Source organism: Dendropsophus ebraccatus, chromosome 5, assembly GCF_027789765.1.
Source record: "Dendropsophus ebraccatus isolate aDenEbr1 chromosome 5, aDenEbr1.pat, whole genome shotgun sequence".
In the NCBI taxonomy this organism is placed as follows: domain Eukaryota; kingdom Metazoa; phylum Chordata; class Amphibia; order Anura; family Hylidae; genus Dendropsophus; species Dendropsophus ebraccatus.
In genome coordinates, this window is record NC_091458.1 from 92,261,267 (window position 1) to 92,277,825 (window position 16,559).

The following is a 16,559-nucleotide window of genomic DNA, read 5'->3' on the forward strand; positions in this document are numbered from 1 at the left end:
TCGGCATTTGATTAGCGGTGGCTGCTGAACTTGGATAAAGCCCTAAGGCTATGTGGAAATCATGGATATAGTCATTGGCTGTATCCATGTTTTCCAGACAACCTTAGAGCTTTATCCAAATTCAGGAGCCCCAGCTAATCAAATACCGAACGTTCGGGTTCGGATGGACTCGAACCCGAACCCGGTTCACTTATCTCTAGTTGCCATTGATAGATTGTTTGGCACAAATAACTACAGAACCAATGACCAGAAAAACCCAACAGAGCAAATCTACTTTTCCAGTTGATGCCATTAGTCAACATCTTGTACTCCTGTTCATGTCACAAATAGGCATAAATGGTCAGCAGATATTGGTTAATCACAGTCCAGACATTGCTCAACTTTTTGTGTAGCACACCACGATATAACTGTAAATTGGGTAGGAGAAATTATGTAGGTTTTTAACATCTGTCTTTTGAAACATAACACATATGATATCAGTTCTAGGATACTTACAGAGAAATGATCCTTTAATCTTGTAACTACAACTGAGTAGGCAATACCATCCAAAGAGACAGAGAGGTCCCAAGCCTTTACATCATTCTTAGCTATTGGGACTCTAAAATGACAAGAAAGCAGTATTCCATTACAAACATGTTCTATTATTAAACTGCAATGTCAAAAAGATTAAAGGGAATCTGTCAGCTGTAACTGGCATTCCAAACTGCTGACACTGTTAGATAGCTGTTAGGTCAAGGAGACACATGGTACTTTCAAATATCCAGCTGTGCTTCCAGAAGTTAAAAATGCTTTTATTTCCTGGTACAAAGAGTCAGAGAAGCTTTTCCAAGCACCTGAATAACTACAAGCTAGAATGTCTCCTCTCCCCCGGGGGAGTAAGGGAGTACTGGAGCTTACTGCACTCCTGAGCTAAGGAAAGCCTCTGACTCTTTGTACTATAAAATAAAAGCATTTTTCTATGTTCTGGAAGCACATCTGGATACATGAAGGTACCAAGTGTCTCCTTCACCTAACAGCTATCTAACAGTGTCAACATATTGGAACATGAACGGCAGCTGACCGATCACCTTTAACCAAAAAACATTTATATTTGCATAAGGCAACCAGGAACCAGCAAGTATAATGCACAAAACTCTTTAGAAGAAATACCTAAAACAGTAAACCTTGTACTATTACGTGTACATAAAATTGATGCTTAACCCCTTAAGAACCCATGCAGGTATGTCATGGGATCCTGTCACTTAAAGAAGCAGTTCAAAAATTTCTTTTATTACCCCACCCCACTAGTTGCCAGTGCGTATACTAACCCCAGGTGGTCAGTGTCCCATGGCGCAGCTTCGTTCCGGTCCTGTGGCATTGTTCAAATCCAGCGTGCGCTTACAGCATCTGCTGTTGTGACCCCTCTTCTGTGGTGACTGAACTCTGAAAGTAACACTTTGCAATGCATTCTGTATGGGAACGCGAGACACTGATCACCAGTGATTAGTATACACCCCAGCGCCTAACTGGTGGGATGTCAATAAAAAATTTTTTTTGTAAACTGCTTCTTTAAGGACCCATTAAGTACCAGTATGCCAGTGGGTGCGACAGTGCTTTGAAGTGAAACCAGGTCCACACTGTTAAAGATAGGCATCTATGATCATGCGGCGGCTGATTACAGATACCACTGATCAATTCTATGCTATGTCATAGCAATGATTAGTGTGCAAAATGTAAATTAAAAATATTAAAGTCCCCTAAGGGAACATAAAAAGTGTAAAATTAAAATAAAAATTTAAGTTTTTAAAAACACACCATAGCCCTTCTCCCAATAAAAGTTTAAATCACCCCTCTTTACCATTTTATAAACAAAACACATTTGTTAAAAAAAAACAATATTGTTGCCTCAGAACGAACGGCATAAACAAAGCAGTAAAAAAAAAGTCTAGGATTGATTATTTTTATTACATTTCATTTAAAAATAAATAAATAAATAAAAATTGATCAGTATGTCTCATCTACACAAATATGGTACTAATAATAGCGCAATCATAGCGCAAAAAATTACACCCCATACAGCCCTGTACGTGAAAAAAATAAAAGTTCTATAACAAGGCTATTGTAATCATACCAATTAGCAAAAAAAAAAAAAAAGTTTTACTGTTAATAAAAATAGTTAATCATGAGAAAAGCTATATTAATTGCATATCACTGTATTTAGACTGACCTATAGAATAAATGTCAGTTTTACAGTAAAATGCATTATGTAAAAACGGAAACCCCCAAAATTTGCAGTATTAAATTTTTTTCCCAATTTCACCCCATAAATGATATTTTGGGGTTTCATCATACAAAGTATGGTAGATTGAAAGGTGCGTACAAAGTAAACCTGTTCCTAAAAAAAAAACAAGCCCCTACATGGCCCTGTAGCTGGAAAAATAAAAAAAGAGTTAGATCTTTTAGAAGGCGAGGAGGAAAAAACGACAATGCAAAATTGAAAATTGTTTCGGTCCTTAAAATAATTTTGGGCTCTGTCCTTAAAGCGTTAAGGTACATCATGGTATAGGCACCATTTTATAACCTTTCTACAGATCTGCTGTAAAGATATCTTTACTCAACTCAATAAGCAGACAGCATATTCCCACCAAACATATGTAATGAGAGAAAAGTATACTCTCCTACTACTGAGCACAAAATGGGTGAAACGTGTATTTAGATGTGACTGGACATTAAATTACCAAATGAACTGCGGATAAATGGCAAAAAATACTTTTAATCATTGTTTTGACAGGAGAGTCTAGAGGAAAGTTCATAGTATCCATGACAACCCTTTAACCTCTTAAGGACCCATGACGTACCGGCACGTCATGGATCACTGTCACTTAAGGACCCATGACGTGCCGGTACGTCAGCCCTTTAAACGGGCGCCGCGGCCGGCCGGGTCCCGATCGGGGGAGATAACCTGCTATAATACATAGCAGGCCATCTCTCCCTGTCGGCATGGAGGGTTGTTAACCCCCCCCATGCCGACGATCGCCGCTATTGGCTGATAAGCCCATAGCGGCGATCGGAACCTTTCCGGGCCATCGGTGGCCCGATGACCCGGAAAAAAATGGCGGTCGGTGCTGTCCGAGGACGGCACCGACCGCCATTACTGTAAAAAGTAATGGTGGTCACGGTACCACCGTCCCGATCGCCGTGAACGGCCGGCCAGCCGGCCGTTCACGGCGATCAGAGTCCCCACAAGTAATAAATACCTGCTCCGGACCCCTCAGCTAGGTAGCTGAGGGGTCCGGAGCAGGTATTTGTACATTACTCACCTGTCCCGGGGTCCTGATCGGCGTCTTCCGGGTTCCCGGCGTCCTCTTCATCTTGTCGGGACTTCGGCTTCTTCCGTGAGTCCCGATCGTCTGTTTCCGGCTCCAGCGTCGTCTTTTTTCGTATTTTTCCGGCTCCAGCGTCGTCTATTTTCGGATCTTGCTCTCTGCTGCCCCCTAGCGGCTGATAAGTGTAATACACGTATCAGCCACTACAGGGATGTTCAGAATGTAGTAAAAAAAATTTTTTTTTTCCCAATTTTTTTTTTTTTCTATTTTCCGCACCCTATCGCCGCTGAGTGTTGATCAGCATCGCACGAAAGTGCGCTGCTAATCAGCAACTCCTCCTTTTTGGCGTAGGGTGTTTTTTTTTATATCCTACTGCCACGGTCTGCTGATAAGTGCCGAACATAATTGCGGCATTCATCAGCAACACCATTTTTGGCGTAGGTTTTTTTTGTATACTTACTGTAAAAAACACGTAAAAAAACACTACATTACACCACACTACATTGAATAAAGTTTTACACTACACCACTACATACCCCATATACTAGTCCCCGTATAAAGATGGCCCCCAGGGTGTTTTCGGTGTCGGACGCATACGTTATTATTGCCTCCGACACTGAAACAGCCAGTGATGATGAATGGGGGGATCCTTCTTTCCTCCATTCATCCTCATCATCCAGTGACGTGTCTGGGAGTAGAGTAGCGTACGCTGCCCCCCAGACACGTCTTTTCCGCCAGTACGTCCCAATAAGAGATGACGGTATGGTGTGAAATTCTACAAACTCTGTGAGAGTACCTCAGGGTACACTTACAGATTTAGGGTACGTGCACACTGCGGAATGGCGAAGGATAACCCTTCGTGCATTCCGCAGCTGGCACCCACCGGCGGACTGATGCAGGGGCGCGTCTCCGCCCGTGTCATAGACTCTATCCTATGCACGGGCGGATTCCATCATCCGTCATTCCATCAACACGTTGGACGCAGAGCGGAATCCGCCCGTGCATAGAATGGAGTCTACGACACGGACGGAGACGTGCGCCTGCATCAGTCCGCCGGTGGGTGCCAGCTGCGGAATGCACAAAGGGTTATCCTTCGCGATTCCGCAGTGTGCACGTACCCTTAGAGTGTATGAAGGAAGGGACACTCGAATCCAGCCCCCAGATGCCCCCTCCCCCCCCATCCTCGGAGTTAGTGGGAAGATCGTCCGGGAACTGATCTTCCCACTGCTGGATAAAGGTTACCACCACCTGTACGGGGATAACATTTATACCAGCACCCCCTCTTCCAGTCCCTCGCTGCCCTGTAGCTTGCGGCACGATCCGAAAATATCAGAAGTAGTAATAGCGCCCTAATATTTAGCAGCCATGGAGCGGACCCAGCGCTTCTGGATATGAAAGACCCCGTATCGCACCAGGACAACATTTTCCAGGTGACGTCCCCCACACTGGAGAACGGGAGACCCCAGAAGAAGTGCAGAGTGTGGCGTAACAGGGGGATCAGGAAGGACACCATTTTCCAGTGTGACACCTGTCCTGATCCCCCCGGCCTCTGCATACTGGATCGCTCCAAGGCGCACCACACGTCACTGGGGTTCTACATTATCTAAATTCTGTCCCTTATTCCTATTTCAGGGGTCACGTTGATCCGGGGATTATTCTGATCGCCATTATGGAGTCAGGAAGGAATTTTTCCCCTGTGATGAGGCTACTGTCGTCTGCCTCACGAGGGGTTTTTGCCTTCCTCTGGATCAACACAGGTTGAATTTGATGGACACCTGTCATTTCCAACCTTATAAACTAATAATTGGCCTAATACCCCCAAATAAATTAGAATTGTCCCTTTTCCCCAGCTAAGTAGGTATGGCCGCCATTCCCATTAGAGGATGCCATGATGCAATTACAAAGCCTCTGTGCGGCCAGGACAGTAGAAACCCCCCACAAGTGACCCCATTCTGGAAACTACACCCCATAAGGAATCTAACAAGTGGGGCAGCGGGTATATGGCCCCCTGGTGACGGCCACATTTGGGACGTGAAAATGAAAAAATGGTATTTTTTATTTTCACGGCACATGTTCTACACATGTGCCCATCACTAGTGGGGTCCATATGCTCACTGCATCCCTTGTTAGATTCCTTATGGGGTGTAGTTTCCAGAATTGGGTCACTTGTCGGGGGTTTCTACTGTTCTGGCAGCACAGGAGCTTTGCAATTGTGACATGGCCTCCATCCCCCATTCCAGCCTCTAAATGGCGCTCTGTCCCTTTGGTGGCTTGCCCTGTGCCCATATGGCAAATTATGTCCACATGTGGGGTATTTTCGTACTCAGGGGAAACTACCCTACACGTTTTGTGTTCATTTTCTTTTTTAACCCCTTGTGGAAATGGAAAAAAATCAAGGCTAGACCAACATTTAGTGTAATTTTTTTTTAATTTTTACTCTAAATCATTGATCTTGTCTTGATTTTTTCATTTTCACAAGGGGTTAAAAGATAAAAAAAAACACAATGTGTAGAGCAATTTCCCCTGAGTACGGAAATACCGCACATGTGGACATAAAGCGCCATGCGGGTGCAGGGTAAGCCTCCAAAGGGAAGGTGCGCCATTTGAAGGCTGGATTTGGATGGAATGGATTTCGAGGGGCCATGTTGCATTCAAAAGGCCTCTGTGTTGCCAAGACAGTTAAACCCCCCACAAGTGACCCTATTATGGAAACTACACCCCTCAAGGAATGTAACAAGGGGTGTAGTCAGCATATGGACCCCACTGGTGACGGGCACAAATGTGGAACAATGTGGCGTGAAAATGAAATATTAAATTTTTTACACTATAATGTTGGTCTAGCCTTGAATTTATCATTTTCACAAGGGGTTAAAAGAGAAAAAAACACACAAAATGTGTAGAGCAATTTCCCCCGAGTCCGTAAATACCCCACATCTGGACATAAAGCGCCATGTGGGCGCAGGGCAAGCCTCCGAAGGGAAGGAGAGCCATTTGGATTTTAGAGGTTGGATTTGGCTAGAATGGATGATGAACGCCATGTCGCATTTACAGAGCCCTTGTGCTGCCAAAACACTGGAAACCCCCCACAAGTGACCCCATTCTGGAAACTACACCCCTCAAGGAATCTAACAAGGGGTGCAGTGAGGATATGGACCCCTGGATGACGGGCACATTTGTGCCATGAAAGTGAAAAAATGAAAATTTTCACTTTCACGTCACATTTTTCCACATTTGTGCCCGTCACCAGTGGGGTCCATATGCTCACTGCACCCCTTGTTAGATTCCTTGAGGGGTGTAGTTTCCAGAATGGGGTCACTTGTGGGGGGTTTACAGTGTCTTGGTAGCACGAGGGCTCTGTAAATGCGACATGGCGCTTGAAATCCCTTCCAGTGAAATTCAGCTTCCAAAAGCCAATTGGCGCTCCTTCCCTTTGGAGGCTCGTCCTGCGCCCGCTTGGCACTTTATGTCCACATGTGGGGTATTTCCGTACTCGGGAGAAACTGTGCTACATGTTTTGTGTTTTTTTTTTCCTTTTATCCCTTTGTGAAAATGAAAAATTGAAGGCTAGAACAACATTTTAGTGTAAAAAATACTTTAGTCTTTTTTCAAGCCATATTGTTTGGAAAATCTGTGAAGCACCTGTGGGGTCCAGATCCTCACCACACCCCTTGTTACATTCCTTGAGGGGTGTAGTTTTCTAAATGGTGTCCCTTTAGGGGTGTTTTTTAGGTTTTGGCACCCCAGAGCCTCTGCCAACCTGAAGTGGTACAGTCAAAAATGACCAAAAATAACGGAGCCATTGAAATTCACTAGGCGCTCCCTTATATCTGAGGCTTGTGGTTGCGTCAAATAGCGCAATAGGGCCACATATGGGGTATTTCTATAAACTGCAGAAACGGGGCAATCAATATTGGGGTGCATTTCTCTGGTAATAGGTTTATAATTATGAAAAATATTGGATTACAATAAAATCTCTGCACAGAAAATTAAAATTTTCAAATTTCTTACACACTTAGCTTTTATTTCTGTGACTCCCCTAAAGGGTTAAAAAACTTTCTGGATGTGCTTTTGCAGAGTTTGGGGGGTGCAGTTTCTGAAATGGGGTGCTTTGTGGGGCTTTCTAACATACAGGCCCCTCAAATACACTTTAAACCTGAACAGTTCCCTAAAAATATCTGATTTTGAAATTTGACTGAAAATTTGGAAATTTGCTGCTAATGTTTTAAGCTTCCTATTGTCTAAAAATAATGAAATATAGTTTAATAAATGCCGCCAACATAAAGTAGACATGTTGCTAATGCTATTTAATATATAATTTATGTGGTATAACCATTTTCTGTATAAGCAGAAAAGTTTTAAAGTTGGAAAAATGCATTTTTTCACAATTTTTCACGCTATTTTGGGTTTTTTCATAAAGATTCGTTATAAGTATCGACTCCAATTTACAAGAAATGTGAAGTACAATATGTCACGAGAAAACAATCTCAGAATCAGCCGGATAGGTAAAAGCATCCCGAAGTAATTAATGAATAAAGTGACACTGGTCAAATTCATAAAATTTGCTCCGGTCCTTAAGGCCATTTCAGGCCCGGTCCTTAAGGGGTTAAGACATGGTTGTGCGTTGTGCATGAGACACCTGCTGGGGCTCACGTAAAGGTGTCTGTAAAGCATTTCGATTAGATGTCAGTCATCTGTCGTCAGCGTTCTCTAATGTGCAGATGTGGCTATATAGTGACACCTCTTAACACCTCTTGTGGATTAAAAAGGCTGATCATTTACCCAGAAGCAATACTCACAGTATTTGCTACGCTAAGGAGCATACAAACTTTGGAAGAGTTAATACAGAGCTGGGTATCTACTCTCAGTTTTCAATAGTTAAGGACATTATTCTATTAACTAGTGATAATCAGTGAATAAAGTTTTAGGCCAAGATTTATCAAAGGGTGTAAAATTTATACTAGTGCAAACTGTCCACAGCAACCAATCACAGTTCCTTTTTCATTTTACCAGAGCTGAAAGCTGAGCTGTGATTGGTTGCTGTGGGCACTTTGCTCTAGTATAAATTTTACACCCTTTGATAAATCTCCCCCTTAAGGTCTATATGCCTTGAACAAGCAAAAAATGCCCACAATAGATCATCACAATGCTGCGTTTACATGGAACGATTATCGTGCGAATTTGCACGATAACGGTCGAATTCAAACGATAATCGTACGTGTAAACGCAGCGAACGATCAACGATTGATGTTTCCGCAGGTTCTCAAATCGTCGTTGATTGATCGCAAATAATTCGCAAATCTTTCCATGTGAACAGTTGTTCGCCGATTTAACCAATGTGTGAGATAGGCTTTAAGCAATCGCAAAAAGAATTTCCATACCATATATCGTACCGTCTAAACGCTGATAGTTATGAAAAAAAAACAACGTTACTCCGACATCGTTAATAGTACGACCGGGCGAATTATTGTTCCGTGTAAACGTAGCATAAGGTGGTAGAATCCACAAATCTTAACCCCTTAGTGACCAAGCCTATTTAGGCCTTAATAACCAGGCTCATTTTTCAAAATCTGGCCTGTCTCAATTCATGCGCTTAGAGTTTAGTGATGCTTTGACATATGCTAGCAATTCTGAGGCTGTTTTTTTGTAACATATAGTACTTTATGTTATTGGAAAAATGTGGTTACGGTTTTGTGTGCTTTTTGTGAAAAACATCAAAATATCAAAAAATTTAACCCCTTGCCTCCGCAGCCTGTTTTGGCCTTAATGACCAGGCTCATTTTTCAAAATCTGACCTGTCTCACTTTATGCGCTTATAGCTCAGTGATGGTTTAACGTATGCTAGCGATTCTGAGATTGTTTTTTCGTCACATATGGCACTTTATATTAGTGGCCAAATTTGGTCACTACATTTGGTCACTACTTTGTGTGTTTTTTGTGAAAAACATCAAAATATCATAAAAAATTTGGAAATTTTGCATTTTATGAACTTCTGAAATTCTCTGCTTGTAAAAAAGGAAGTCATAGCACATAAATTAGTTACTAAATCACAATACCAATATGTCCTCTTTATTCTGGCATAATTTGGGAAACATATTTTACTTTTTTAGGGTATTATGGGGCTTAAAATTTATTAGCAAATTATCACATTTTGTGAAAGTTTCCAAAACTGTTTTTTTTAGGGACCAGTTCTTTTTTTTAAATGGATTTAGAAGTCTGGTATCCTGAAAACCCCCATAAGTGACCCCATTTAGGAAAATAAACACCTTAAAGAATTAATCTAGGGTTATAATGAGCATTTTAACCCTACAGGGGCTGAAGGAAAGTATTCACAATTAGGCCGTAAAAAAAATCGAAAATTTAAATTTTCAAATATTATATATGTTTAGATTAAAGTTTCTCATTTTCAAAAGGAACATGAGAAAAAAAGCATGCCAAAATCTGTAACGCAGGTTCTCCTGAATACAATGGTACCTCATATGTGGGTGTAAACCACTGTATGGGCACACAGCCGGGCTCAGAAGGGAAGGAGTGCCAATTAGCTTTTTTAATGCAGATTTTGCTGAAGAAATTTCTGAGCGCCAAGTGCGTTTGCAGTGCCCCTGTAGTGTCCGCAGAAAAGAATCCCCCCAAAAGTCACCCCATTTTCGAAAGTACACCCCTCAAAGAATTCATCTTTGGGTAGGATGAGCATTTTGACCACATATGCATTAGAGGAAAGTATTCAAAATTAGACAGTAAAAATGAAAAACACGAATTTTTCCAATAATATGTTTGTTTAGTTTGAAATTTCTCAATTTCACGAGGAACAAGAGAAAAAAAGTACCCCAAAATTTGTAACACAGGTTCTCCTGAATACAACGGTACCCCATGTGGGCATAAACCACTGTATGGGCACACAGCCGGGCTCAGAAGGAAAGGAGTGCCAATTAGCTTTTTTAATGCAGATCTTGCTGAAGAAGTTTCTGAGTGCCAGGTGCGGTTGCAGCGCCCCTGTAGTGTCCGCAGAAGAGAACCCCCCCAAAAGTCACCCCATTTTGGAAAGTACACCCCTCAAAGAATTCATCTTGAGGTGTGGTGACCATTTTGACCCACAGGTATTAGAGGAAAGTATTTAAAATTAGACAGTAAAAATGAAAAACTCGAATTTTTCCAATAATATGTTTGAAATAATAGTTTAAAATTTCTCAATTTCACTAGGAACAGGGGAAAAGCTGCATACCAAAATCTGTAACGCAGGTTCTCCTGAGTAGAACGGTACCCCATATGTGGGCATAAACCACTGTATGGGCACACAGCCGGGCTCAGAAGGGAAGGAGCGCCAATTAGCATTTTCAGTGCAGATTTTACCGAAGAAGTTTCTGAGCGCCAGGTGCGTTTGCAGCGCCCATTTAGGAAAGTACACCCCTCAAAGAACTCATCTTGTGGTGCAGTGAGCGGTTTGATCCACAGGTATTAGAGGAAAGTATTCAAAATAAAATGAAAAACTCGAAATTTTCCAATAATATGTTCGTTTAGTTTAAAATTTCTCAATTTCACGAGGAATGGGAGAAAAAACGTACCCCAAAATCTGTAACGCAGCTTCTTCTGAGTAAAACGCTACCCCATACGTGGGCATAAACCACTGTATGGGCACACAGCAGGGCTCAGAAGGAAGGGAGCGCCAATTTGCTGGAGCAAAACCGCAGCTAGTAATAGTTATTAGAATAGCGCAGTTACTAAAATACAATAAAAAAATAATAATTACAGGTAATGTGGGGTGGTTATGGGCAACCTGGGGTGGTTATGGGCAACCTGGGGTGGTAACGGGCAACGCGGGGTAGTAACGGGCAACGTGGTGTGGTTACAGATAAACTGAAGTGCTTATAGGTAATCTGGGATGGGTACCTGTAATTTGGGGTGGTTATGGGCAATCTGGAGAGGGTCGGGGGCAACGTGCGGTGGTCGGGGGCAACGTGCGGTGGTCGGGGGCAATCTGGGGGGAATTACGTGTGATTAGGGGCAACCTGGGGGGGTTACAGACAATCTGCGGTGGTTACGGGCAACATGGGGTGGTTACAGACAATCTGGGGTGGTTACGGATAAACTGAAGTGCTTATAGGTAATCAGGGGTGGGTACATGTAATTTTGGGTGGTTACGGCAATCTGGCAGGGGTCACTGGCAACGTGTGTGAGTTAGAGGCAACGTACGGTGGTCAGAGGCAACGTGCGGTGGTTACGGACCATCTGGAGGGGGTCACGGGCAATGCGCGGTGGTTACGGGCAACGCGCGGTGGTTACGGGCAACGCGCGGTGGTTACGGGCAACGCGCGGTGGTTACGGGCAACGCGCGGTGGTTACGGGCAACGCGCGGTGGTTACGGGCAACGCGCGGTGGTTAGGGGCAATCTGGCGTAATTAAGGGGCAACCTGGGGTGGATACGGGCAACCTGCGGTGGTTACGGGCAACCTGGGGCGGATATGAGCAACCTGCGGTGGTTAGGGGTAATCTGGGGGCGTTATGGGTAATCTGGTAGTAAACTGCAAATATTACTATAATAAAAAGTGTGTGTTTTATTTTTTTATATGTTTTGCACTTTTTGTACTTTATACATTCATTTTCACTATATTACTATGATTACTGTGATATTTTATATCATAGTAATCATAGTTCAGTGACAGAGACCAAATTGGTCTCTGTCACTTTAAATTTTCCGAGATAACTGATTCTGAAGCGCATGCGCACTTCAAAATCAGCCTGGACGCCGAGGAGGACGGACCTCCCTGAATCAGGTAATGTATATGGGGAAGGGGGGTGACTGGGGGGGGGGGGGCGACTTGGGGGGGCGACACTGTATCACTTATCATAAATGATTGGTGACAGGGGATAAAAAGTGCTTCCCTGCACTGGGAACAGGCGATCAGCGGTATATAGTATATACCGCCAATCGCCTGCTCCGGGACCCCACGAAGGGTCCCTGATCACTGCCCCATGCTCTCCGCTATCTCCGGTGGCGGAGAGCATGGGGCTTTGATCATTATTTTATTTCCATCCCTGTGAACAGAGATAGTCTGTTCACAGGGATGGAGCGGCCATCTTGGATGTGATGGCCGCCCGGGAAGGGGAGGGATAGTGATCACCCACTAGTGGGGCTGATCTGGGTTCTGTGATACATTTTCATCTCCCCCCCACCGTGGTAATGCCCGGTACCGGCGGATCGCCGCTATAACGGTAATAGCGGCGATCCGCCGGTATTGGAGGACAAGGGGAGGGGGCCGGGGGACATAAATGTAGTGGCGGTGGGGGGAGGCAACGTTCTGCAGCCTCCCCCCGCCGCCCGATCGGCGGGAGGACACGGAATCTCCCCATAGACGCTGCGGTCGCATTGACCGCGGCGTTTATGGGGTTAACTGCCCGGGGGGAGCGCGGCTCCCCTCCGGTCAGAGGCAGCAGGAGGCTGTGTCTTGCTGCTCGATCTTAGATAGAGACAGAGGGGGGAGGGACGTCATGATGTGTTCTGCCACTGCTTTTCATGATGTCCCTGGACGTCATATTGGGGGAAGGGGTTAAACTTTGAAATTCCCTGCTTCTAAAAAAGAAAGAAAGTCCGATCACATTAATTAGTTATTAAGTCACATTATTAATATCTATCTGGCTTCATTTTTGTAAACATATTTTAGTTTTTTAGTGTGCTACAAATTATTACATTTCCAAACTGATTTTTTTTAGGGATCAGTTCTTTTATTAAGTAAATTAAGGAGGCTTGTATACTAGAAACCCCCATAAGTGACCCCATTTTGGAAAATACACACCTTAAATAATTAATTTTGGGGTACAATGCGCATTTTGACCCTACAGGTGCTTGAGGGAAAGTATGCCCCATTAGGCCGTAAAATATGGAAAATGGAAATTTTCCAATAATATATTTGTTTAGATGAAAGTATCTCATTTTCACAAGCAACATGAGAGAAAACACAGCCCATAATTTGTAATGCAGGTTCTCCTGAGTACAACTGGTACACCGTATGTGGGCATAAACCACTGTATGGGCACACAGCAGGGCTGAGAAGGGAAGGAGCGCCAATTAGCATTTTCAGTGCAGATTTTTCTGAAGAAGTTTCCGAGTGCCAGGTGCGTTTGCAGTGCCCCTGTAGTGTCAACAGAAAGGAAGCCCCCCAAAAGTCATCCCATTTTGGAAAGTACTCCCCTTTAAAAAATTCATCTTGGGGTGTGGTGAGCATTTTGACCCCACAGGTATTAGAGGAAAGTATTCAAACCGTAAAAATGAAAAAATACATTTTTCCAATATGTTTGTTTAGTTTGAAATTTCTTATTTTTACCAGGAACAGGGGTGAAAAACGCACCACAAAATTTGTAATGCAGGTTCTTTTGAGTACAACAGTACCCCATATGTGGGCATAAACCACTGTATGGGCACACAGACGGTGTGAGAAGGGAAGGAGCGTCATTTTGCTAAAGGGCAATCTGAGGGTGTTTACTGGCTATTTGGGGTGGTTACGGGCTGGCTGTGTGTAATCCAGGGTGGTAATAGGTAATCTGTGACATTTGACTTTGGTGACAGGGGATTAAAAGTGGCGGCAGCATTTGGAACAAGCGATCAGCGGTATATAGTATATACCACTGATCGCTTGTCTGAGACCACCCCAGTAGGTCCCCGGTCATTGCCCCATGCTCACAGCCACCTCCGGTGGTGGAGACAATGGGGCTTTGATCATATTTATTAATTCATCACTGTGAACAGAGTCTGTTCACAGTGATGGCAGCGTCCATCTTGGATTAGATGGCCGCCCAAGGGGAGGGGGGAGGGGGGGGGTGCAGGGCCAGTGACTTGGTAACTAGGGTTAAACCGGGGGGCAGGAGGGGACATGTTTTAATCTCCACTCACCGTGGTGAGAAGAGATTAAAGTGCTCAGCTACGCCAGCAATGCCGTTACCATCGGCCGCTGTTATACGGTTAATAAGGGCGATCACTGTAGCTGACGGAAGGGGGGTGCGGGCCTTATTGGTGCTGCTGCACTATTCTGTGCCATCGCCGTAAAAAGCTGATGGCAGCAGAATAGAGCCCATAAGTGACTGTCGGAAAAATCCGTATCAGCGGTCACTAATAACATAATAAATGTATTTTCTGGGTCAATAGGGTTACACGGATAGAAAATTTGTATAGTTTTTTTTTTTTTTTTTTTTAAATTAGCACTTTGGCACATTACAAACTATCTTCCTAACAAAACTCACAAAAACTGTTGCCACATGGCAAGATCCATAGCGTTCTTATCTTTTGCGCTACAGAGCTGGTTTGGGGTTTATTTTTTGCGGAAAGATGTATAGTTTCTATTGCTACTAAGTTTTACATATATATGAATTTTTGATCTCTTATGACGTATTTTCTAAAGCGGATTGATAATATACAGCAATTCTGGTACTGTTTTTTTTCTTTTTTTACAGCGTGTGTCGCGCAATATAATTAATGACATAGTTTTATAGATTGGGTCGTTATAGACATGCCGATACCAAACATGTATAGCATTTGTGTTTTTGATCTGTTTTATGAAATGGTTTATTGTAAATAAGGGAATGTAATGCATTTTTATTATGGGGGGGTGTTTTACTAAACAGTGATCATTGATCACTGACACTGCACTACTACTGTAGTGCAGTGTAGTATTGTATATGTCAGCTACATGCTGACAGGCAATCCGGTCAGCCATACCTCTACTATGGCTGAGCAGAGGCATATCCATGGTAAGCCCGGGGGCCTCCAATAGGCCCCTGGGATTACCATGGAGAGCATCAGAGGAACAGACGGCGCCACAGGACTCCCGATCACGTGAGTATACAAATACATACGCCGTTAAAAGGGGTATCGGAATTAAGCCCATTAGTGACCGCCGTTAAAAAAAAAAACACATGGACGTTCACTAAGGGGTTAAACTGAAAACATAATTTCAGTAAAAGTAAAGTTTACCCAATGTATAGTGTCTTTCTGCAGGGTTCTGCAAAATGTTACCTTTAGGCTATGTTCCCACACAGTATTTTTGCTCAGTATTTTAGTCAGTATTTTGCAATCAAAACCAGGAGTGGATAGAAAACAAAGAAAGACTATGTTCACACACTATTGAAATTGAGTAGATTCAATGGCAAATAATTGCCATTATTTTCAAACAACAGCCTCATTATTTTTGTGAGAAATATTTTTAAGGGTATATTCACACGAACGGTCTCGCAGCGAGATTCTCGCTGCGAGAACGGCAGGTCCTGGCAGTTCCCACAAACTATATACTCGCTGCGGTCTGAACGACCGCAGCGAGTATGTAATTCTGCCGCCCTTAACCCCTTCTGCTCCCGCCCGGCTCCCCTGCTGTAAGCATACATTACCTGTCCTCGCTGCACGGGTCCGGCGTCCTGCTCTCCCGTCCGGCCAATCAGTGTGTTGCCCAGCCGCAGCCACTGATTGGCCGGACGGGAGAGCAGGACGCCGGACCCGTGCAGCGAGGACAGGTAATGTATGCTTACAGCGGGGGAGCCGGCTGGGAGCAGAAGGGGTTAAGGGCGGCAGAATTACATACTCGCTGCGGTCGTTTAGACCGCAGCGAGTATATAGTTTGTGGGAACTGCCAGGACCTGCCGGTCTCGCAGCGAGAATCTCGCTGCGAGACTGTTCGTGTGAATATACCCTAACAGTTGGGGGGGGGGCTGCTTTTAACTATTTTCATGTCTGTAGTGGGTCTGTATCTTGCCATTGCAGTGAGCTGTTGCATTTTTTTGTGTTTTTGTGCGTTTGCAATTTCAGCCATAGCAACGTGCTCCTGCCTCGTGTAAATCGTGTTCTTGGAGAGCTGACCAAATTTGTCTTTTTTTTCCACAGCCTTCATTTGCCATTAAATGGCGGCCATCCACTAAATTTCAACAGTGTGTGAACATAGCCTTTCTGTGTTTTCAATCCACTGCTGGTTTTGGTTGCAAAATACTGACCAACATACTGAGCAAAATACTGTGTGGGAACATAGCCTTAAAGGGTTTTTTCCATCTTATTTAGTGACTGTATATAACCAAGATATGCCACTACTTTATAATTGGTACAAGGTCTGACCTTTTTTAAGTTTTTCCTGCAGACTGTTGCTTACAGCTTCCTGCTGAATTGCATTTACTTAAAGGGGTATTCCACTCAAACATAACTTTTGATATGTTGCTGCCCATAGTCAGACTACAAAATTAATTCAAGACTTGTTATTATCTATTCGGTCTCATTCCCCCAGTTCT

At 43.6% G+C, this 16,559-nt stretch overlaps 1 protein-coding gene across 2 annotated transcripts in view; it reads right to left on the reverse strand.

Moving 5' to 3' along the window:
- PCCA (propionyl-CoA carboxylase subunit alpha) overlaps positions 1-16,559 on the reverse strand; it is a 447,530-nt gene that overhangs the window by 135,827 nt on the left and 295,144 nt on the right. For both annotated transcript variants that reach the window (XM_069970721.1, XM_069970720.1), the window contains exon 19: positions 496-598. In XM_069970721.1, coding sequence (XP_069826822.1) covers positions 496-598 — 103 coding nt within the window. The remainder of the gene's footprint in view (positions 1-495; positions 599-16,559) is intronic.